This window comes from Martes martes, assembly GCF_963455335.1.
Source record: "Martes martes genome assembly, chromosome: 18".
Taxonomy (NCBI): domain Eukaryota; kingdom Metazoa; phylum Chordata; class Mammalia; order Carnivora; family Mustelidae; genus Martes; species Martes martes.
In genome coordinates, this window is record NC_137906.1 from 8295686 (window position 1) to 8317183 (window position 21498).

Genomic DNA, 21498 nt, shown 5'->3' on the forward strand with positions numbered 1-21498 from the left:
TCCTGCGGCTGGGAGGAGAAACCGGAGGAAAGAAGGGGGAAGGAAGGGGCCGCTCCCTCTGTTTCTCAGTTTGATTTAAAAAAAATTTTATTTTATTCAATTTGGAAAATGAATACAAATCCCTGGGTGCTTGGGGGAGGGAGGATGGGCGGGAAGAAGAGGGAGTAGGAATTGAGGCGAGGCATGAGCATCACAGTGGCTGTCTCATGGGCACGTCCAAGTCCCTGCCCCAGGAGGGGGGTGGGGAGGGTGAGCAGGGAGCTCAGGTTCGGAGGAACACCGTGGTGAGGAGTCCTGGAGAGGAGAGGAAGAAGACCAAGGGGGTGAGCAGTCCTGGGGCCCTGCTAGCCTTCGTCCTAGGCCCCCACGCCCCCAGCCACTACTGTGCTCACCCAGGATGTAGGCTGCCACCAACTTCTGTCCCAGGGAGACGTGCAGGATTTGGGGCAGCTGGCTGCCGAGCTCGTCCTGGAGCGGGAGCAGCAGGAAGGCCACAGAGACTATGCCGGTCAGCAAGAAGAGGAGGAAGGAGCTGGTGGCCAGTTGTGGGGGGCGGTCTGGGAAACAAAGGTCATCAGAAGCTCCACCCCCGTCGTCCTGCCCAGCCCAGCGCCCTCCAGGGAGGAAGCTGGAGATGGGAGGTGTATTTTTCTGGGCCTCCAGGGGACATATTGCAAGTGTCCCCTCCTCCCTGTAGCCTCTGTCCCCCCAGGCATGAGAGACCCTCTCCCCTCTGCGCCCTCAGCACTTTTTTCTCTTATCCTGCCTTCATTATTGACTCCTGTGTACATGTCCCTCAGGCAAGGGACGCTCTCTCCCACGTGCTGCCCACAGCTTGGTTCGGCATAGTTGCTCAGTATGGGTTTTTTATGGAACTGAGCGGAGAGGAAGGCCATGATGGGAAGTACCGAGGTTAGAGCTAAGGAAGAACTTTTCCCTCTAAGTAGAAGCCAGAAACCAGGGAAACTTCAAAGCCTGCTTTTTGCCTAACCTGATACAAAATCTGAACTCCTAGGAATGCTTCTACCAAGAAGCAAAACACCGAGCCGGAAGACCCCTTCAGCTCCAGCTGAGCCCATCTCTAGGGTAATGCTCAAGAACTTGGGGCGCCTGGGTGGCTCAGTGGGTTAAGCCTCTGCCTTCGGCTCAGGTCATGATCTCAGGGTCCTGGAATCAAGTCCTGCATTGGGCTCTCTGCTCGGCAGGGAGCCTGCTTCCTCCACTCTCTCTCTCTGCCTGCCTCTCTGCCTACTTGTGATCTCTCTCTGTCAAATAAATAAATAAATTCTTTAATTTGAAAAAAAAAAAAAAAAAAAAGAACTCAAGAATTCCCATCCCCCAACTCACTCTCTGGGAAGTGTCTGGCCTTGGGTGGTGCTGTCCAGGAAGGAGGCCCTGGGTGGGGTGTTGGGTCAGGCTGTCCCTGAAGCTCAAGGGGGTAGGCCGGGGCCCTCAGAACCGAAGTGATGTCCTTGCGCCCCACCACTCGACCCTCAGCTCCCTCCTCAGACAGCTCAATGCGGAAGCGGTCCTGGACGTCATAGTGGCTGGGAATGGGGGCCACGTGGCGAATCACACTGGTCCCAAAATAGGAGAGAGACCCAGTGAGAGGAAGTGAGTAACAGGCAGTGATCCAAGTGGATCCAGGCCCCACCTCCCAGAAGCCTTTCCCTTAGGGACGCAGACAGAGGCGGGGAAAAGGGTTGCAGAGAACCAGGTCTGAGCTCTATGATACCAGCGCAGTAATTGAGACAAAGGTGGCACCGACCCCTGGCTTCCGTGAGTCCCCTCCACCCTCCTCACTCACATGTCAATGCAGGATTGAGGCTTCACATATCCTTCTGCGTCAAACACCGTGTATTTGGCCGGTGCTGTGCACAGGACTGAGGGGTAAAGGCACACAGAGACCGACTATTGCTTCAGAGACAAGCTTGCCCATGGAGGGACATTAGAGTCCCCCTTCCCTTCTAACCCAGGGCTGGACGTGACTCTTCCAGCCCGCCAAGCTTGGCTCTCTGACCCCACTCATCTCACTCCTCCAGCCCGCACATCCCCCAATGTCCTGCCGCCAGACCCAGATCCCGGGCATGAGGCGCCCATCCCTTCACCTCGGAAGCGAAGCGCAGCTCCCGTGGGGTTATAGAGCGTCAGCAGCTGCCGGGGTCCGCTCCGCTGGTCCGCCCTGAATACCAGGTCCGGGGGAAAGACGAGGACAGGGACAAGTCCCGAGGGAGGAGGGGCGCCCCGGGACCCCCGCCCAGGAGCCCCCGGGCCCACCAGCTCCTGGTCCTGGGGCGCCCCACGGCGCATGCAGGCTGTGGACGGTGGACATACGAGGGCAGAGCTCAGGGGACAGGGCCTGGAGTCTAGAGCTGGGGGACGAGAGGGGAGAAAGGGATTGGAATGAGATCGGGGGGGCAGGGCCTGGCCTGATGCTGCCGCCGCCGCGTCGGAACCCCGCTAGATGAGGCTCCCGCAGACCAGGCCCAGGGCCCCCAAACCCTTCCCCTCTCCGGCTCTGTCCCGGGTCCCTTTAAGCCCCGCCCCAAGCCCCACCTCATGGTCACGCCCACCCCATAAACCCTGCCCCTAGCTGCTCCCAACCCGGGCCTTGTCTCCAGGCCCGGCTCCCGATCTCCAAAAGCCCCGCCCGCCCCGCCGCAGGCCCCGCCCCTTCCGGGCGTCCCAGCTCTCTGGCCAGACCCCGCCCGCCGCAGCGCCCCCCTCCGGAACCGTCCTTTCTCCAATCTCTCCAGAGACCTTTATTTGCGCCTCCGACTCCTCCCTGAGGTTGGCCCGCAGCGCCTTCGTGCCTCAGCCTCCGAACTGCCGCTCGTGCTGTGAGGCTTACCTTCTGGTCACTGAACCTGCCAATCAACTTTTGGCCGGACCGAGGCTGCCATCTTCCCGAGAGACCGGTTTCTGCACTTCCGCCGTACGGCCCCTGTCATTGGCTAGGGCAGGCCTCGTTTCCGCCGTCAGCATGCGCCGATTGGTGAGTCTAAAGACGTGATTGGCTTAATCCCAGTGACGTATAACTTTACGGGCGACTCCGGCCAAAAAGCTCTACCCAGAGTAAGTCAGGGGGCCAGGCGGAGGTTGGGAGTTGGGAACTGGGCCTTGTTTTTCCCCACTGAGACCCCCAAGTCACTGGAATCACATCCCATAAGGAAGCCCTCTTTCTCTGTTTTAATCCCAGGCTCTCCTAGAAGCCTCTGCAGCCATCATAGCGGTTTTCCATAGTCCTAGTTGGGAGGTTGCTTCCAGTTGGGCTAGGATTGAGACAGGGAAACTGCAGGGACCCCATTGTTTTGTTTTGTTTTTGTTTAAGATTTATTTGAGAGAGAGAGAGAGAGAGAGAAAGCACCAGTGGGAGGGGCAAAGGGAGAGAGACTCCTGAAGCGGACTCCCCGCTGAGCGGGGAGCCTGTTGCCGGGTGAAGCGGGGGCTCGATCCGAGGACCCTGAAATCATGACCTGAGCCAAAATCAAGAGTAGGCCTCTTGGGGCGCCTGGATGGCTCAGTGGGTTAAGCCACTGCCTTCGGCTCAGGTCATGATCTCAGGGTCCTGGGATCGAGCCCCACATCGGGCTCCTTGCTCAGTGGGGAGCCTGCTTCTCTCTCTGCCTCTGCCTGCCTCTCTGCCTGCTTGTGCTCTCTGTCTCTCTCTCTCTCTCTCTCTGTCAAATAAATAAATAAATAAAATCTTAAAAAAAGAGTGGGCCGCTTAACTGACTGAGCCCCTCAGGCGCCCCAAAAGCCGTTTCCCCCCTCTTTCTTTTCCAGCTTCTATTCTTGCTAGGACCTGCACCCCCACCCCACTCTACACATGCCTCCTGATGCAAAAAGCATATGTCCTCCTTGTAAGGGACAAAGAGAGGATGATATCTTTGGAGGCTTCCAGTACAATAGGTGATACCTAGGGAATGATCTGACAGAGCCATCCTGTGCCTGTTCCAGGCCACTGCCACTAGATATCTCCAGGCCAAGACCCCCTGGCTTCAGGGAATGAGTGGCTTATGATGGACACCTGGACCCTATCCTTGTTCTGACCAGTTGCTGGATGCCTGAGGGAACAGGTGTACTGGACCTCAAGAAAAGATGAGACTCGTGCTCTGTTCCTTTCCAAGTCTCCAGAATGCTCAGTCCATCTCTGTCTCTCTCTGTAGATATATATAGATACATAGATATATATCTAATGTATCTCCACACCCAACCTTCCTGCATCAGGATGTCAGTCCATGGCTCCTCCCCTGAGTTTCCCTTTCCAGCATGGGACTCAGAAACCAGTCACATTTGCATAAAGGAAGTAGGATTTACCAGCCCTGCCACTGGCATCATCCCAAGGTGAAGGATCTCACCCCAGGCCCCACGATTGGTTAGCACTAGAGCAAAAGCAAAGTTCATCTTATCCCAAAGCACCCCAACAAATGTAGAAATCCCTTTATCCTCTAAGGCTTTTGTTTTCTTGATAGCATAGCTTCACTTGATTATTTTATTATCTGCTTTTTATTTTATCTGCTCCAGTAGAATGTACTTTTCCTCCCTACAAGAGCAGAGACTTTGTTTTCTGGTTCATTCCAAAGTGCCCGCCATTTGAAATGAACAAAGGAGTGACTAGGAAGAAACTTTGAGCTGAGATCTGATGGAATTTAGGAAGCGAGCCATGAGAAAGCAGTGGAGAGCATTCTGGATAGAGGGGATAGCTAAGGCAAAGCCCCGAAGCGGAAGGGTACTGGAAATGGTCAAGGAGCCACTGAGACTGCAAGAGTAGTTGCCAGGGAGACAGCAGTGAGAGATGACACGGGCGGGAGGGTTGGATGCAGATCACCTAGAGCCTCGGAGTCTGCGGTAGGATTTCAGATTTTATTCTGAGATGGATGGAAAACTATGGAAGAGGTTTTCCTCGTTTCTTTTTCTTAACAGCTTTATTGAGATATCTTAGACATAGAAAAATTGTTTAAGGTGTACAACCTGGGGGGCACCTGGGTGGCTCAGTTGGTTAAGGGTTTGATTTCAGCTCAGGTCATGATCTCAGGGTCCTGGGATCAAGCCCGGGATCAGGCTCCCCACTTGGGGGGCACGGTTTGCTTGTCCCTCTCTCTCTGCGCCTCCCCCTGCTTGTATTCTCTTTCCCCAAAGAAAATCTTTAAAATATATGTACACATTGTGAAAAGATCACCACAATCAAGCTAATTAACACATCCGACACCTCTGTGGGGGTGTGTGTGTGTGTGTGTGTGTATGTGTGTGTTGAGAATAAGGGAGAGGGTTTATTTTTTTATTTTTATTTTTAAAATTTTTTTAAGATTTTATTTATTTATTTGACAGAGATCACAGGTAGGCAGAGAGGCAGGCAGAGAGAGTGGAGGAAGCAGGCTCCCTGCTGAGCAGAGCGCCCTATGCAGGGCTGCATCCCAGGACCCTGGGATCATGACCTGACCTAAGCCGAAGGTAGAGGCTTTAACCCACTGAGCCACCCAGGCGCCCCCTAGAATAAGGGAGAGTTTTGAGCAAAGGGTGACAAGATCTTACGTTCTTAAAAGATTATTCAGGATAGTAAACAGTCTGTTGAGTCTGTTGAGTTTAACGAGTGAATGAAATCTCCTAGATGGGTCCCCAGACTACAGAAATGGAGATGTGACCCCTTCCTCCATCAAGAAACATTTATTTGGATAAGAAAGGAGTCTTTAGGGCTCCGGAAGGTAGCCTGGGTTTCAGGCCTGGGACCCAGCAGCCCGAACAGGCTGGGAGGGGCACTTCCTCTTGCTGAGGTTGGTGAGGATCTGGTCCTGGTTGGACCGGTAGAGAACCACGAAGCTGTCTGCAGGAAGGACAGGACCTCTGTTCTCATCCACCTGGCCCATGATCAGATAACTGGCTCCTGGGGGAGGAGAGGGAGGGATCAAGAGCGTGTTATTGAGACCTTGTAGATGTACCTCCTTGTCAGAGTCCTTCAGATTCTATCATTTTCATGAGGCTACGTCCTCTTCCCCATTTTGCCACATCCGTTACCTTTCTTCATGGGGGGGCACTGCTTGCAGGGCACATAAAACTTCAGGGGGGTGTCCGTGAGTGGAGAGGGCAGGTCCAGGCCTCCGGTTTTGTAAGCACCAATGAGACTGACGGTGACAGTGAGGCCGTCTCCTGGGCCCCGAACCATGGACTTCACTGTTGCGGTCACCACTGTGGGAGAGTGGGGGTGAGGGGTGAGGTCACAGGAGGCCAGCTCAGGGCTGGAACCAGGAGGGGGTCTCTGAGGACAGGAGGGGAGGTTAGAGCTGCTGGCAGGTGGGGCTTCTTACCCAGGCTGCTGGAACAGAAGTTGCTCTGCAAGGTGCCTGTCCGTCGGCACTGCTTTGGGCAGGACACAGCAGGCACGTCTAGGAGGGAGAGGGGGTGCTGTTTGTGGAGGGGGACCCACCCAGCAGGTAGGAAGGGCCACTTCCCTCATAACGGCCTCATTGATTTGAATTCATTCAGAGTTCTGGGCACCAGCACCCAGTGCCAGACATCAGTACCGAGGAGGCACCAGTGAGTGATGTATGAATGAATGAATGAAGGAATGAATGAATTAGTTCAGAAAGGAGGTCTTTGAAATGGCTCTCTTCAGTCTGCGTCCCCTTCCTCCCCCTTCCCAGACTCACCGGGGGCGCCCGGAGTTGCCTGGGCCTCAGACGAGGCCTTTGGTTTCTCTGCAGGTGGGGGTCTGGGCTTGGGGAGCGAGGTACCCGACCGGGCATCCTCCCCTGGGCTCCGGGCCTGCCCTTCAGCACCTCGCGGCAGGGTCTTGTAGGAGGCGGAGAAACCATCCGCCGTGACACTGAGGTCAGAGACGAACTGGACGAGAAGCTCGTTCCCTTCGGAAGAGATGGGACTGCGGGTGGCGGGGCACGGAGGAGAGGACGTCAGGCGGGCCTCGTCATCTCTGCCCTGGGTTGGCTGTACCAGCTTCCCGCCTTCGCAGGACCTACTCGCCTCTCGATCGGTGGACCCGCCTGGTGCCAAGCCAGGTCTCTTGCCTGGTCGCCTACTAGCTCCGCCCACCCGTTCGGGGCTCACGGGTTCAGATCCCGCCTCTTCAGCTAAGCCTGGTCTCCCCCCCCACCCCCCAGTCCCTTCCCTAGAAAGGTGGAGACGCTGGGACCCACCAACCACCCGGGTCCATCCCCTCACCCCGGGGCCGTGTCGCCGCAGAACTTCCCCAGCCTCTTGGAGTCATCGCTCACGGCTCCGTTGAACACGCTGACCGAGTCGTAGCGGCAGTAGGTGTCGGGCTCCAGGTCAAACTTCCCGAAGGTCAGCGAGATCACCTGTCCCCGGGGAGAGAGGAGGCTGCGCGGCTGGACCCCGGAAGCCCAGAAGCTCGCGGCACCTCCTCTCCCTCCTCCCGCGTCCCCCAGACCCCCCCCCCCCCCAGTTAAAGCATTCACACCACCGCTCGGAGGGTCACACACCCAGGGGAACTCTTCCGCGGCGTCTTCCGTCTCGGGCACCGTCTAGTCCTGGCTCGCGCTCAGGGGACAGACCCGGCCTCCACCTCCAGCGCCACCACATGCACACATAACCCCGTTTATGGATCGGCGTCGTGTACCTCGCTCTCGTAAGACTTGTCACAGGTGTGATTTTACACTTTTTGTTTGAGTGCAAGCAGTTCTGGGTCTGTTTTTGCTCCCTACCAGCGCGAGCTCAGTGGTCGGGACCGAGCAGATGGTCAGTAAATCTCTGCTGGCTGCATGCTGGAGAACGGCGCCTGGGTCCCCGAGGGCGGCCCGGGCAGGGGGTCGGTACCTGGTCCGGGGGCGCGATGATGTGCCAGGAACAGCTGATGCCCGGGGGGTAATCGGACTCGGGCCAGTTGGGCGTGGTCAGGGTTCCCTGGGCCTTCTCCAGCCGCCCCCCGCAAAATTGGTGCTCTGGGGAGGGGAGAAAGGATTGGGGGTGGGAGGCGGTGGAGACCCTCGGTCAGCTCGGAGAGAGCTCTAGGCTGGAAGCCTGTGCTGGAAGCTCGGACGTCTGGGTCCCAGCATGAGGGGACGAGAAGAGGGGTAGGAAAGAGGGGGTTGGTTAGCAGAGAGGGGGCCTGGAAGAGCAGGGCTCGGGGGAGTCTTGGACCTCCGGGCCCCCAGGCAGGCGGTGGAAGGGGGAGGAGGCATTGGCTGGACACGGTCCCTTCTCGCCCCTCCCCCTGCCCCGCGGCCACATCGTTCCTCTTCCCCTGGGAGATCCCATCTCCCCGGTCCGGCGGAAAAGTCCCCTTTGCAGGCTCGGGAGTCCTCACGTTGTGAGGGTGCCCTCAAATTGGGGCACAGCCCAGAGGCCTCTTTGGGGAGGTCCCTGCCTTAAACATTTTAGGGGAGACTTATGCCGCCAGGAGGGGGTGATGGGACCGCAATCGGGAGCCCCGGGCTGGGTGTCGGGGCCTCCGGGTTGGGGGAACCTAGTTCCCCAGCCCGGGGGTGCCCCCTCACGCCCGTCTGAGGGAGCCCGATTGCGGACGGGGGCGGGCAGTTACTCACCGTCCCAGTAACCCCAGGCCGCCCATTCCACCCGCGGGTCGGTGACCCATTTCCGCCTCGCGCCTGGGGGGGGGCCTGGAAGAGGGGGTGGGTGGGAGCGGGAGGGGGGGAGAGAAGACGGGGAGGAGGGACTGAAGGGGCAGTTAGTGAGGAAAAAGGGTAAGGGAGGCAATGGGGGCCCTAGGCTCTGGGGCGCCGGGTTTGGCGCGGGGTGGAGGTTAAGGCTGGGGGCGGGGCCTGCGCCGGGGGCGGGGCCAGGAGAGGGGGAAGGCGGAGGTGAGGGAGGTCTCACCAGTGCCTGAGGTGGCCCTCCCGCTGTACCAGAGCAGGAAGCCTCGTCCTCCCGTGCCCTCGTCCGCCGTCATCCTCAGGGTCACCTGGTTGCCGGGGGCGACTAAGGGCGCAGGCCGGAAGGTCCCGCAGAAGCGTCCAAGCCGCTGGCCCGAGGTTCCAGACCCGGCAAAGACCTCCAGAGCATCGTAACGGCAGGCCGAGTGCTGCTCCAAGTCGAAGACTCGGAAGGAAAGGGACACAGTCTGGCCCTCAGGGACCTGAAAGCAGGGACAGGGAAGAGGACCCGCAAAGTCAGGGCACACACAACCCAGGCGGAGGGTACCTGCATTTCATACAGAAACTGGGCCTGAGCAGGAAGGGACCCCATCAGGGTGCAGAGCAGAGGGCCGCGGCTCTGCCCTAGCTTGTGGCTGAGGCAGGGACAAGAACTAGGGCCTGGAGAGTTTGGAGGGGCGAGAATGGAGTTGGGAGTGGGGGAGCAGGCCCTGAGTTAAGGAAGGTGTGAGGACACTTTGCCACGTGTTACTGTGGGCACTGCTGCCCTCAGTGACCGGAGGGGACAGGGCTTGGACCTGGGCAAAGGGTGGTGCAGGGACCCGAGGGGGCCGGCAGACTGGGGTTCCCTTAGCAGTCAGGCCTGCAAGACTTCAACAAGGGGGTAGTGATCAGAAGGACCTTCTCACCGTTATTGTCCAGATGCACTCCTTATTGGGGGGGTAGAGGTTGGGGAAACCCTCACTTGCCACGTAACCTGACTCCCCGGTCACATCCCCTCCACACAGGAACACGGGTCTGGAGAACAGAAGAGGGGTCAGCCATGAGTGGAGGAGAGCTTGGGACGGATAGGGTAATGAGGATGGGGCGGGGGGGGGGGGTTCAGGGAGGGAAGCCAGGAGGATGGAGGAGAAGGGCCTAGGGGATCTGGGGCAGCCTCAGCCAGCCAGACCGGGATTGAGAGGATTAAGAACAAGTGGGGCCAGCAACTTTGCTGTCTTTCCAACACCCCCCAATCCCCACCCCCACCCCAACAGGAATTCCCGGAATCCTCCCCAGGCTGTTCCTCACTCTCCCCCCTCGCCCTGCCTGGCAGTCGGGGACAGGAGCCGCCTAACTACTTCCAGATGTGGACACAGCCACGAGGCCATGGGGGGGAGGGGGGCGGAGAAATGAGGAGCAGCAGCTATGGCCCTCACGTTGAACCTGGAGACCAGATTTCCCCAGCTCCCAACCTTTGCCCTGCTCCTGTTCCTGCTAAGTACTTGAGTATCTGACTCCCAGGCCTCCCACTCGCTCTCCCCTCTCCCCCCACCACCTCTGATTCCCTCCTGGAATCCAGATGTCCAGCTACCAGGCAAGTTCAGAGTCTTGGCGCTCTCAGGTTCCACGGGGGGCGAGGCGGGGGGCAAGGGTCTGGGTGGATGGGGAGACTTAGAGGACAGGGGACAAAGGGTGGAGGAATGGGGTGGGGGGGACAGTGGTGACCCACAGATGATCGTGGTCTCGCAGTAGGGAGAGAGAACTTGGGGGCTGGGGGGAGCTGGGGCTGTGGGAGATCTGGAGGGGGGGCGGTGTGTGAGTAAAAGAATCCACAGGATCCACAGGCAAAACCCCCAGGAATCAGGGCTTTTGCAGCTCACTCAAGCTATCTGGAAGGTGCCGAGACCTACCTGGTATAGTTGGGGGTCTGGCCCTGGGCGAAAGGTAGCAGGGCCCAGGCAGTGAGGAGGGGCCCCAAGAGGGAGGCTGTGGCAGCAGGCAGCATGGCCAGGGGGAGAGGCGCGGGGGTCCTCGAGTCAGTGGCGGCAGCTGAGTTGAGCAGCGGCAGCGGCAGCAGCAGGGATAATCAGGGCCAGATGAGGCAGCCTCGGGTGTGTGGGCGTGGGGACTGGCCGGCGGGGCGGGCGGTGGGGAAGGCGGGACAGGGAGAGTTTAGTCGGGACAGTGGTGAGTCCAGCGGCCTCTCTACGTCCAGGACACATAAATATTGACCCAAGTAGGGGGTTGAGCTGTGAAGAAGCAGAAGCAGCATCGAGCCTCAGCCACAGTGCAGGCATCCGGTCCTGTCTGCTGGAAGCGCACTCTGCCAGGTGCCCGAGCATCCTGCGAACACAGCCTCTGGCCCTCCCTCATGATCCTCCCCATGCCCGCCTCCTCGGCACCCACAGGAGGTCCTTCCTTGACCCCCCCCGACATCCAGTCACTCACCCCCTTCCTGACCACCCCCTGCTCCAGCTTATTTTCCACTTTGGAATTTCTACTGTCTTCTCCCCACCCCCGGGGCCAGATTAGGCGAAGGAGAACATTCTTTCTGCTAACCTATTTTCTCTCCCCAGTATTTGGAGGTGGGGGAGTGGCTTAGGGAGGCATGGTATGAAGGGAGCATCCTCCTTATTAAAGAGGAGGAGGATGGAGTAGAACGTAAGGGAAAGGGACATCGCATCATGAGACTGAACCTGGGAGGTGAATGGGAGGAGGGGAAGAGAGGACTGACTTCCCAGGGACCACGGGCAATGGGTAGGACGCTCTGTGAGGTCAGAAGCAAGTGGCCTGCTCAGGATGGGAGCAAGTCTGAGGGACAGAGGATCCCACTAAGAGAACCGAGTAGCATATGTTGCCTGCATCGTTCCAGAAGGTGGGGGTTGGACTTCCAAGTCCAGAAGCCAGGGCAGGGGTGGGGTGTCTTGGGAGGGGGAGGAGAAAGCGAGCCGAGAGATGTACGTGGTCAGGTCTGCAGCGCCTGAATGCCTGAGCCACTTCTGCTCTGCCTGCCCCGGCCATGCTCCTGTCCTCTGTCGCCCACCGAGCCAGGCATCCGGGCCCCTGTCCCCTGCCCCATTTTCCTCCCCAGCCCCAGGGCTCCAAACCGGGCCTCACTTCAGCCTTTTATTCTATTTGTCCATCAAATCTCTTGTCCATGATAGTCAGATTGGGGGCCCCTCCTGGGCAGCCCCCCAAACATTTTACAAAACAGCTCCCTGTCCACCCTGGCATGTCGAGCAATCCCCTCCCCGCCATGTGCACATACAGTGTTTACCGCTACCGCCCTGTGCCCTGTCTCTCGTTAGCTCCTGGCCCAGGGCTGCACTCTCCCTCCAGGGGTGAGATTAGGAGGTGGGGGGGGAGTCAGCTCTCAGGGGTTGGGGGACCTGGGCCGACCCCCGCAGTAGCCCTCTGCAGCATGTCCAAGGCCTCCCAAAAGAAATCCTTCTGTGCCGCCATCAAGGGCATCCAGCCCACGATCTCCTTCATCTTTTCCATGCGATCCTGCAACGTGGGGCAGCTGTGGATCTGGCTGAGGTACTCCTCACAGGCCCGGGCTGTCCCCCCAGGGTCCTGGGATGGTCCGGACCCCAGGCTGGGCTCGGGAGTCCCCGCCACCCTGCTGGCTGGTAGGTCCCGATAGGTGGGGTGGTGCTCGATGTCATGGCTAGACAGCATGTAGAGGCACTCTCTGGTAGAGCAGAGGGAACAGGCACACAAAGGAACCTTGGAGGAGAGAAGGGGCGTGGCTCAGTGGGGCCATCACCGAGGGGCTCCCAGGAAGCTCCAGCTGTTGTGTTCCTCCCTCTCCGACCAGCCCTGAGCCAGCAAGTGAGCTAGGGCTGGCTCAGCCCCAAGGTTGTGTGAGGTCAGAGAGGGCCAGCAGGGTCTGCTGAGGGAGGGAGCCCGGGGCTGTGGTGTGTGGCCGGGAAGGGAGGCAGGTGGTGCTGGGGCAATGGGCCCCCCCCCCCCGGGGGTTCCTGTGTGCAGTCTAGCTCTATGGCTCCTGCCCTCCCTGGTTGCCTGCTGGTCTGACAATGCTCTGACCTTGACGTGGAGCTTCACGAAGGAGGCACTCCCCTTAGGCCAGCCGGGGAGGCGGCCTCCAGCCCCACAGCCGCAGCCCAGAAGCTCCTTGCTGAAGTCCGAGCCCTGGCTCAGCACCAGGGAGTGGTTGAGGCCACACCACAGGGCAATGGGACATTGCAGATAATGCACCTGAGGACACAGGGCCAGGGTCCCTAAGGTGGGAACGCCAAGGATTTGGGGGCCCAGACAGGACAGGAAGGCTCAGGGAAGAATCTAGGCAACTAGGAGAGGAAAGGGAAGGGACTCAGCACCCCCAGCTCCCACCACCTGCTCCCAGCCAGGAGGCAGACCAACAGCAATCTCTCCCTCCTTGGTTCTCCTGAAGCCCCAGTCGGACTGCATGGGGTCTAGCACTTTCGTCGGTTCCTCATCTTTGCTCCCCAGGAAACAGGCTGAGCCCAGGGTCTGCTGTCCACTCCCTCGTTGTCACCCCAGGCCTGTGCCAGCCCAGCCTTTCTTCCTGCCTTCCAGCCCCAGAAGGAGGGCTATCCTTCCTCTTCCCAAAGTTGAAAGACTCCCTCCCTCCCTCCAGGCCAGCCCCCAGGAAGGACTTTCCTTATTCCTCTCTTCTGTCTCCAGCAAGTTCCATCTGTCCTATCGCTGTCTTTCAAATTGGCTACCCTATTTTGAAAAACAACACGGCCACCGGATTCTTGCTGCTTCCAACCTCTGTCTTTTAGGCAGCAGAACTGGTTACGTGACCAGTCTGAGGTCGACCCCTTCCTGCTCTCACCATGGCCAGGCTTCCCTGCACCTTCTTGTGATCTGGCTTCTCTCCTTACTAAGCTACTGACGTGTTCTCTCCAAACGCACTTGACCTCCCAGCTGCCAAGTCCCAGGGCCTCTCCCACACTCTTTCTTCTGAGATTACGAGGGCTTTAATTTTGAAGACAAAGGCAAGTAATTTATGGTCATGATAGAAAAATTATAAAATATTGGCAAGCAAAGATTAAATTAAAAAATCACTGGCTAGGGGCGTCTGGGTGGCTCAGTGGGTTAAGCCTCTGCCTTTGGCTTGGGTCGTGATCTCGGGGTCCTGGGATTGAGCCCCGCATCGGGCTCTCTGCTCACCAGGGAGCCTGCTTTCCCCTCTCTCTCTGCCTGCCTCTCTGCCTACTTGTGATCTCTCTCTCTCTGTCAAATAAATAAATTAAATTAAAAAATATTTTTAAAAAAATCGGGGCGCCTGGGTGGCTCAGTGGGTTAAAGCCTCTGCCTTCGGCTCGGGTCATGATCTCAGGGTCCTGGGATTGAGCCCCGCATCAGGCTCTCTGCTCAGCGGGGAGCCTGCTTCCCTTCCTCTCTCTCTGCCTGCCTCTCTGCCTACTTGTGATCTCTGTCTGTAAAATAAATAAATAAAATCTTTAAAAAAAAAGTCACTGGCCAGGGCCGCCTGGGTGGTTCAGTCAGTTAAGCACCTGGCTCTTAATATGGGCTCAGGTCCTGATCTAAGGGTTGTGAGTTGGAGCACCTCGTTGGGTTCCACGCTCGGTGTGGAGCCTACTTAAAAAAAAAAAAAAAATCACTGGGAATCCTACCACCTACTACAAACATTTTGCTGGATAGTCTTCTTCACCGCCGTGTGTGTGTGTGTGTGTGTGTGTGTGTATACAAATTGTATGTTTTTTAAACAAAAATGGGATTGTATTATGTAAAATAATTTTTTTCACTGAAAAATATGGCCTGACCATCTTTCTGTGTCAGTAGGTATTTTCCTGCATTATCTGTCAGCCTGAGTCATTCCCTCCTGTTTGAAACTCTCTGAGCCCACGGCTTCTGGGATTTGGCATCCGAGAATGTGCCCATCTGGCGTCAGAGACGGCCTTTTCATTCCCTCTGCCTAGGACGCTGGCTCCTGCCCGGGATTTGCCCCTCTATCCCTACTCCTGTCCATGTCAACCTTGTTTCAGCATGGACCCTAAATGCCAGCGAGACATTTCCACTTTAGAAAAAGTCCAAATTCACGCTGTTTCTCTTTCCTCAAGCAGCATCCCTTCCCACGTTTGTAGGCATGCCGCCTTTCACTCCAGAACCCCTTTTGCCCTCGGGGCCTTCTCCTCACATCTCAGCAGTTTCCAGGGCCTGTTCATTTCCTTCCAAAAACATCTCCGGGATCCTTTCTCTTAGGTTCCCACTGCCCCAGGCTCTTCTTGTCTCGAGTGTTGCTGGGGCTCGACAGTCTCGCAGTGGGCTTCTCGTTCCTCGGCCTCCTGTTCTCACTCATCGGCGGGGGGGTGGGGGTACCTTCTGCTCCCGAACCTGCAGTGACTCCTTCCCAAATCTATGGCTCTCTGGGCTCACCGCCACCTGCGCCGCCTCCTATCTCCCGATGTCTGAAACACCCTGTCTGCTTTAAGAGTGTGCAAGCTGCGTTCTCGTCCCCACTATACAGAATGCCTCTCCCTGTGCCCACCCGAATCCGATCTGACCCACCAGGCCCTGATGACAGCTCACCTCTTCCGGTTAGACCAGCCCACCGCCTGGTCTCCCTGCTTCATTGAATTGCTATTGCGCTAAATTCCTATTGGCACCTCACAGTGCCAACCCTGGGATAGACATGCACCAGTCGTACCACGGGCATTACGTACTGGGTGGCTTAACTACCCCAGGGAGTAAGGAGTGGATTCTAAAGGAAGTGGAGAAGTGGAGAGATCACGGGTTAGGGAACTGGAGGAAGGGGATCAGGATGACAGTAACGGAGAACCAGTCTCACCTGTGTGGGTTCCCCTCGGTCCATTTTGTCCCCTGTCCCCAGCTGCCCATATCTGTTATTTCCCTGCATGAAGATTCGGCCAAATTCATCCACCAGGCCAAGGTGATTGTAGCCAAGAGCACAAAATAGGATCTAGGAAGTAAGGCAGAAAGAGGAGGGGACCATTCAGTTCCCTCCAGGGGAACCCTGAGCTCCAGAATCTCCCAGCTGCTAACCTGCCAATTCTAGCTGCCGTCGCTTGGCCTTGCCCGCTGCCTCGCCCCTCTCTCTGGGTCCCCTGTCCCTCCCTGAGCAATCATTTGATCCCTGCTCACATTTCAGACCCCTGGCATCTTTCAAACCCTAACACAACCCCCCTCTGCCCGCCCCCTGGTCTGCCCCATCCCTCCATGCTCCTACCTTGGCAGGCAGTGAGAGAGCAAGCGGCATCTGCTGGTCCAGGGGGTCAAAGGCTTGAAGGGTCCCAAAGAGATCACGATACACCCCTGGGGTATGCACCTCAAAATACACTCCCCCCTGGTCTGGGGGGTCAGGAGCCCTCAGCTTAGCAGCTTTGGGCACCTATTTCCTAGAGATAAGGCCCTACCTGGGATAAAAGCTTCAAGATCTGGGGTGTCTCACACCCACTAGCAATGTACCAGTTATGATATCTGGGAACCTAAACTCATCTTTTCACTAGGATACCCAAAAGGGTCCACCACAGAGCTGGAGTAAGTATCAGGGGGCGCTGTCCATATCTGGAAGGTCTGTTTAAGACCAGGGTCTGGAGAAGAAGGAAGGTGGTTCTTACCCGTGACGTAGAGAGTACTGCTCTGGTTGGAAGCCATGCAGGCCACACGAAGGTGAGGCAGGCAACGGGACACCTTCCTCAGGGCCAGCTGGACGGTGTAGGAGCGTGGCTGGTCCAGCTGGGTTTCGTTCACTACCAAAGAGTAGATCTTTCCTTCCTCTGGGAGATGGGGGAGAGGCAGACAATTATGGGGGAGGAGGGGACCCCCCCAATATCTACATTAAGTTCCCAGGAGACTCTCTAAGGCATACGGATGAATATTGGGGTTGGAAGAAAAAGGGTAGAAATGGAATAAGGGGGCGCCTGGGTGGCTCAGTGGATTAAAGCCTCTGCCTTCCGCTCAGGTCATGATCCCAGGGTCCTGGGATCGAGCCCTGCATCGGGCTCTCTGCTCAGCAGGGAGCCTGCTTCTCCATCTCTCTCTGCCTGCCTCTCTGCCTACTTGTGATCTCTGTCTGTCAAATAAATAAAAATCTTTAAAAAAAAAAAAGAAATGGACTAAGGAAAGAGTGACCCTGAGTTGTCCAGACTCTAGCCCTTTACCACCCAAAATAAATCAGGCAAGTCCTTGAGCGTGAAAGATGAGTGGAGAGAACACCTAGCAGTGAGAGTTGGCAGAATCCAACCGGAGTGTTAGGAAGAATGATGCGGGGAACTTGGGGCCCTGCCTGGCTAGAATAGTGGTTTCCAACCTTTTTTCCACCCCCCCTCCCACAGCACCCTTTATTCAAATGAAACACATAGCATCTTGGACTAGGAGGCGGACAAAAAGCAAAGCTCTTGGATTTGAGAGCAGGATGAGGCGGCCTGCAGAAACCCATGTGGGAGGCCTCCTCTGCCCCTGCCACAGGACCCGAAGAATCTGTAGAAAGCAGTTTGCAAACCACTGCTCTGGGCCACACCTGTGAGAAGCAGCAGAGCCCGCTGCGTCTCCTGACCGACCAGCACAATCTGTTTGAAGCTCATGGAGTGGTGGAAAGTCATCTTGAAGACGCGCTGCCCACTGGACTGCAGATAGACCTCGACACAGTCACAGGCCCGGCTGCCCGTCGTGCCCACCATGCCTGGCTGCTCCCGAGTGGCCAATACATAGAGGTATTTACGGTAAACTGTGTCACATCTTGGGTCCGAGGCAAACTGTAGGAAGAGATGAAGGTGTCTGGGATCTAGGCCTTGGAGTGGAATGAGGCTGGACCAACGGGAGCCTGGGGTGAGAGACGAGGTACTTGGGGTTCAGGGCTGGGAAACAAGGGCTTGTTTCTCAGTTTCTGGGACGGGGCGGGGGGGCGGCTGTCCTGAGGAGAAGACCTCAGGGCTGGTGTGGTCCCTGGGTCCCCGCGGGAGGGGTGGGCTCTGCTACTCACATCCTTGGCTCCGCGACATAACACAACATAGCGGCAGGCTCGCTTCCACTGGATCTGGCCAAGGGTAGAGGAGACCAGGGCATTTTTGAGGAAGAAGAGGGTCCCCACGTAGTCAAGAATGAAGACGTGGTCCTTGGTGGGCAAGAAGCGGCGGTAGCCATGGGCTAGCAGGGGGGCTACGCTCTTGCTGAGACAGCGGCGGCGGCCCCCGAATGCCTGGAAGTACAGGCCCTTCGTGTCTGGAGAAAGGAAGGAGATGGAAGGTTCAGGGGGTCAGCATGGCACAAGGGAGAGGAATCAGAGCGAGAGCGGACTACGTTTCTCGGGCAGCATGGTAGTTAGCAGCTCCCAGACCTAAGACTGGGGAACAGACCCCTTCCAAAGGACACTGGAAAGCTCAGAGCATATCTTTAATAATCCCCCGTGCTTGAACTTGAGTTCTCTGCCTCCCTTAGCCCAGGGCACTACACGTGCTTCGGAGCGCTGCTTCAGGCCAGCGTTGCATCAGGGACATCGAAGGGAAAATAACATAGAAGAGCAGCAGGAGAATGATCAAGAAAGGCCAGTAACCCCGCTCAGCCCAGGCTCCGGATCTGCTCTCTGGATCAGATCTGGATCTCCCATCTCCAGTGTGTGAAATCAAGTACTTGGATAGGGGCTCCCCGGGAATGGTTTAGAGCATGTTTCTCAGCCTGGAGTGACTCTGTCCCTCAGGGAACACTGGTTGTCACTTCTAGGGGGAGGTTTGCTCCTGGCATCTAGTGGGGGAGGCCAGCGATGCTGATGAACATGCTGAAATGCACAGGACAGGCCCCCACTCCAAATAACTATTTGGCCCCCAAATGTCAACAGTGACAAGGCTGAGGAACCCTGGTTTAGAGTAGGGACAACTCCAGGTTTGGGGTGTGGAAGTGGTGTCCAGGGTAAGATTTGGAAGAGAGTTTGACTACGGAGGGAATTTTGTCAGGGATGCTAGTCATGGGGGGTCCCCTCAGAGAGTGAGGCTAGAGGCTTGCAGCGTGGACAACGTATGTTTGAATCTAATGGGTTCTTCCAGAGAAAAGGGCCCCAGAAGTTTGGCCAGGAATGCGGTGGAACAGGAGGGACCCCAGAATAAGGTAGGACAGAGGCAAAGACAATGGGGGTTTCTGGGGGAGGTGTACAGTTAAGAATGGCAGCTCTCTTCCAGGGCCGGACCCCAGAACCCTGCTCTCGTAGGCGAGGACTGAGCCTGCGACAGATGCGTCTCCACACGCCCTCGGCGTCGCAGACTTCGTGGAAGTAGTGGCAGGTCTGGCCCAGAGCAACTACATCTCTGACTGGGAGGAATGAGATGATATGCTCCACCTGGGGGGCAGGAGGGAGGAAGCAGGGATCAGTGGGGTCCCTCAGTGGTCTGGCCCCCTGCCCTTTATTCTTTAATACCTCCCTGTGGAGGACTCACCAGCTCTGGGGGGAACAGCTGAACAGAAATAGGGTTCCCTCTCCCCTTCTCTTCACCCCCAGGCTCTGGGCCACATGAGGGGCAGCTCCGCTTCACCTACCCGAGGAGAATGAGGAGCACAGGGGTTCCGTGAGAGTCAGGCCTCTTTTGCTGCCTTCTCTCAGCCTGTCTTTCATTAGCTACTTTCTTGGGGCTCACAGCTCTGTCTTCTGGCTCTGTGTTCTCAGATCCTCCCATCTTTCTCTCTAGGTCCATGGGTCACCCTTCCCTGTCTGCCGTGTTCCTTGGTCCACCGGCTCCAAAGAACCCCTCCCCCCGGTCTCTGGCCACCATCTTCTTGTCCTTCCCTCGGCTCGCTCCCCCCTCACCCGGAGCCCCTCCTCCCGTCCGCACAGCCCGGTGATTTTTTGCAGCTTTCGCCTCCGGCTTCTCCTCACCATCCTGACTGCCCCCTCCCTGCTCTTGCCCTCATCTCTCCGGGCCCCTGGGCCCCCCGTAGTCAGCTCCCTGGCCCCCGTCCCTGCTGCCTTTCCCACACCATGTCCCCCGCCTGGGCTTGGGGGACCTCTGGGGCCCCTCTGCCTCCTAGGCCCCTCCCCCATGGAGTCTGGGAAGACAAACCTCTCTGTGACCTCACTGCCCAGCCACTGTGACCTATTTTCCCCAACCTGGCCCGGGATTTTTCGCTTAGACAGCTCCTGGGTTCTAGCTCAGTGTTAGCCCCCCACAGTGGCTCATGGGATATGCATTTTACAGGAGAGAGAAAGTGTGAACTACTGGTAGATGAGGCCTTTCCTTTTGGGGAGTAGTTCTGAGGTTTCTCCATTTGAGGCCCTTTTAGCACTAACTCGGCTCTGTAGAGAAACACTGGTGAGTTCTTCCTACCTCAGCAGGCCAGGGCCTCCAGGGATTTGAGCCCAAGAGTATAAACTCAAAACAAACAAACAAAAAGTATCAACTCAGTTTGACAGCTGAGGGGGAACGGGGACCCTGCTAGACTCTTAGAGTCTTACGATGAAAGTGGGAATAATTCAGCACAAACTCCTTGGTCTCGTAAAAACACACCCAAAGCAGATTTCCTGGGACAGTAACATCAGTGCATGTGTGAAGGACAACCTACCAAGGTGGAAGAAAGGGCTAGAATTACTCTGAAACTTGGGGTATCTCCCACAGTCTAAGCTTTTAATGTAGTCTTACGGGGGAGAGGGGTGCCATGTATGAGAAACAGGAGGAGTTGGGGGTGTGTCTGTCCAGGTAGGACCAGAGGATCTACACCAATAAATCCAAGGAGGAACCGGATCTTCCAGGAACTTGAAGCAATCCAGGCCTGGAAAACCAGCCCTTGGCTGCCTAGCATGACAGACTTGACTGCGCTAGCTAATCGTCAGCCACCCAAACTCCCTTATTCATGGGGACTAGTAAACAACTAGTTTTGAGACACCGGGGATGGAATTTTAATCTTTCAATAAATGTTTAGGAATGTCAACATTTGAGATGTGATTTATAAGAAACTCTCCGTGGTTTGCGGTCAGGCAACTCTGACTGTATTAAAGGGACTATGTTATGGCACCTAAGAGGATGCTAAGATCTCTCAGAAGACAGAAGAAGGATCGTCGGCTTCCTCTGGTGTCTGGGTCCCCTTTTAGAAGCTGCTGGGAAACCGGTGGGAAATCGGGCTTCTAGAGCAAGCGGTAACTTGCGGTTTGCTCTTGCCAACCCATCGACCTCCCTCCGCCTCGGTTTCCTCATTTGTAAAACGGAGGGCTTCTTCTAGAGGGCACGATCCCTTCTGGACTATGCTACCCCGGCCGCCCTGGGGTTGTCATCACAATTCCCGCCCAGGCGCGCTCTTCGGGGCCGGGTGGCAGTTCTAGAGGCTCTCCGGTCTCCCGCAACCCTTCCTCCAGGAGTTGAGCTGGGCATCTCCGGTTTCTGGGAAGCCCCCCGCCCGCCGGGGCTCCGGACACCGCCGCAGGGCCTGAGCCTCCACGGCCAGAATGGCCCCCAGGGCCCCTTCGGATGCGAAGACCACCTGCGTACTGGCTTCAGGCATCGGCTGGCTCCAGCCCCCCACCCCTGGGCCTCCCTCGCGCCCTCAAAGCGGACTCGCTCCCTAACAGTTCCAGCTCGCACGCGCCACTCCAGCCCCTGCACTGTTCCCAGCCGTGCCGGCGCGCAGAGCTCACATTCTTTACCTCAGTCTCAAAGTTCTAGCTCACCCGCCTCCTCCTAGGCGAAGGGACCGCCTTCTCGCCCATGCTATTGGTAGGTACAGCCGTCCCTCAGAGAAGAGGCCGGGCCAAGTCCCCTCCGGAGGATCTAACTGGCCTTTGTGACAGTCAGTCGCCTGTATCTGCCTTGCGATTGGTCTCCGTTGGAAGAAAACCTGGAGCTCCGGCTTGCGGTCGCTCGGCCTCTCTCCCTTCTAGTAGAGCGCCGGCGTCCCCGTCTCCTGGTTAGACCTGATTGGCTCCATCTCCAGACCTCAGCATTGCGATTGGATGCGGCTGCGGGGGGCGGGCCGG

The 21498-nt window shown here is 57.3% G+C and overlaps 3 protein-coding genes across 9 annotated transcripts; all 3 read right to left on the reverse strand.

Annotated features, from left to right (window-relative positions):
- Window positions 1-61: 61 nt before the first annotated feature.
- Window positions 62-2945, reverse strand: MOSPD3 (motile sperm domain containing 3). 5 transcript variants are annotated; one of them, XM_080830931.1, is made up of 6 exons: window positions 2852-2945; window positions 2109-2372; window positions 1808-1883; window positions 1348-1577; window positions 393-557; window positions 64-294 (listed from the first exon to the last, which is right to left on the reverse strand). In XM_080830931.1, exons 2-6 carry the CDS (start codon window positions 2308-2310, stop codon window positions 263-265), a joined length of 705 nt encoding a protein of 234 aa, XP_080687057.1. In that variant the 5' UTR covers window positions 2311-2372; window positions 2852-2945; the 3' UTR covers window positions 64-262. The 5 variants fall into 5 exon arrangements, with proteins under 5 accessions (XP_080687055.1, XP_080687054.1, XP_080687057.1 ...); XM_080830930.1 differs by having other exon boundaries at window positions 65-294; window positions 2761-2908; XM_080830932.1 differs by lacking the exon at window positions 2852-2945 and adding an exon at window positions 2605-2649 and having other exon boundaries at window positions 65-294.
- Window positions 2946-5652: 2707 nt separating this feature from the next.
- PCOLCE (procollagen C-endopeptidase enhancer) lies at window positions 5653-10687 on the reverse strand. Of its 2 annotated transcripts, XM_080831065.1 has the most exons (10): window positions 10481-10668; window positions 9497-9605; window positions 8812-9070; window positions 8520-8594; window positions 7792-7916; window positions 7177-7313; window positions 6648-6877; window positions 6306-6383; window positions 6016-6186; window positions 5653-5884 (listed from the first exon to the last, which is right to left on the reverse strand). In XM_080831065.1, the coding sequence occupies exons 1-10, from the start codon at window positions 10573-10575 to the stop codon at window positions 5718-5720; spliced, it is 1446 nt and encodes a 481-aa protein (XP_080687191.1). In that variant the 5' UTR covers window positions 10576-10668; the 3' UTR covers window positions 5653-5717. The 2 variants fall into 2 exon arrangements, with proteins under 2 accessions (XP_080687191.1, XP_080687192.1); XM_080831066.1 differs by lacking the exon at window positions 8520-8594 and having other exon boundaries at window positions 10481-10687.
- Window positions 10688-11934: 1247 nt separating this feature from the next.
- FBXO24 (F-box protein 24) lies at window positions 11935-21231 on the reverse strand (the record flags this gene model as incomplete). 2 transcript variants are annotated; one of them, XM_080831069.1, is made up of 10 exons in its annotated part: window positions 11935-12299; window positions 12621-12791; window positions 15376-15507; window positions 15775-15896; window positions 16166-16324; window positions 17068-17302; window positions 17530-17768; window positions 18693-18876; window positions 18974-19069; window positions 21193-21231. In XM_080831069.1, the coding sequence occupies 10 exons, from the start codon at window positions 21229-21231 to the stop codon at window positions 11937-11939; spliced, it is 1740 nt and encodes a 579-aa protein (XP_080687195.1). In that variant the 3' UTR covers window positions 11935-11936. The 2 variants fall into 2 exon arrangements, with proteins under 2 accessions (XP_080687195.1, XP_080687196.1); XM_080831070.1 differs by lacking the exon at window positions 21193-21231 and adding an exon at window positions 19342-19428.
- Between the last annotated feature and the right edge of the window lie 267 nt (window positions 21232-21498).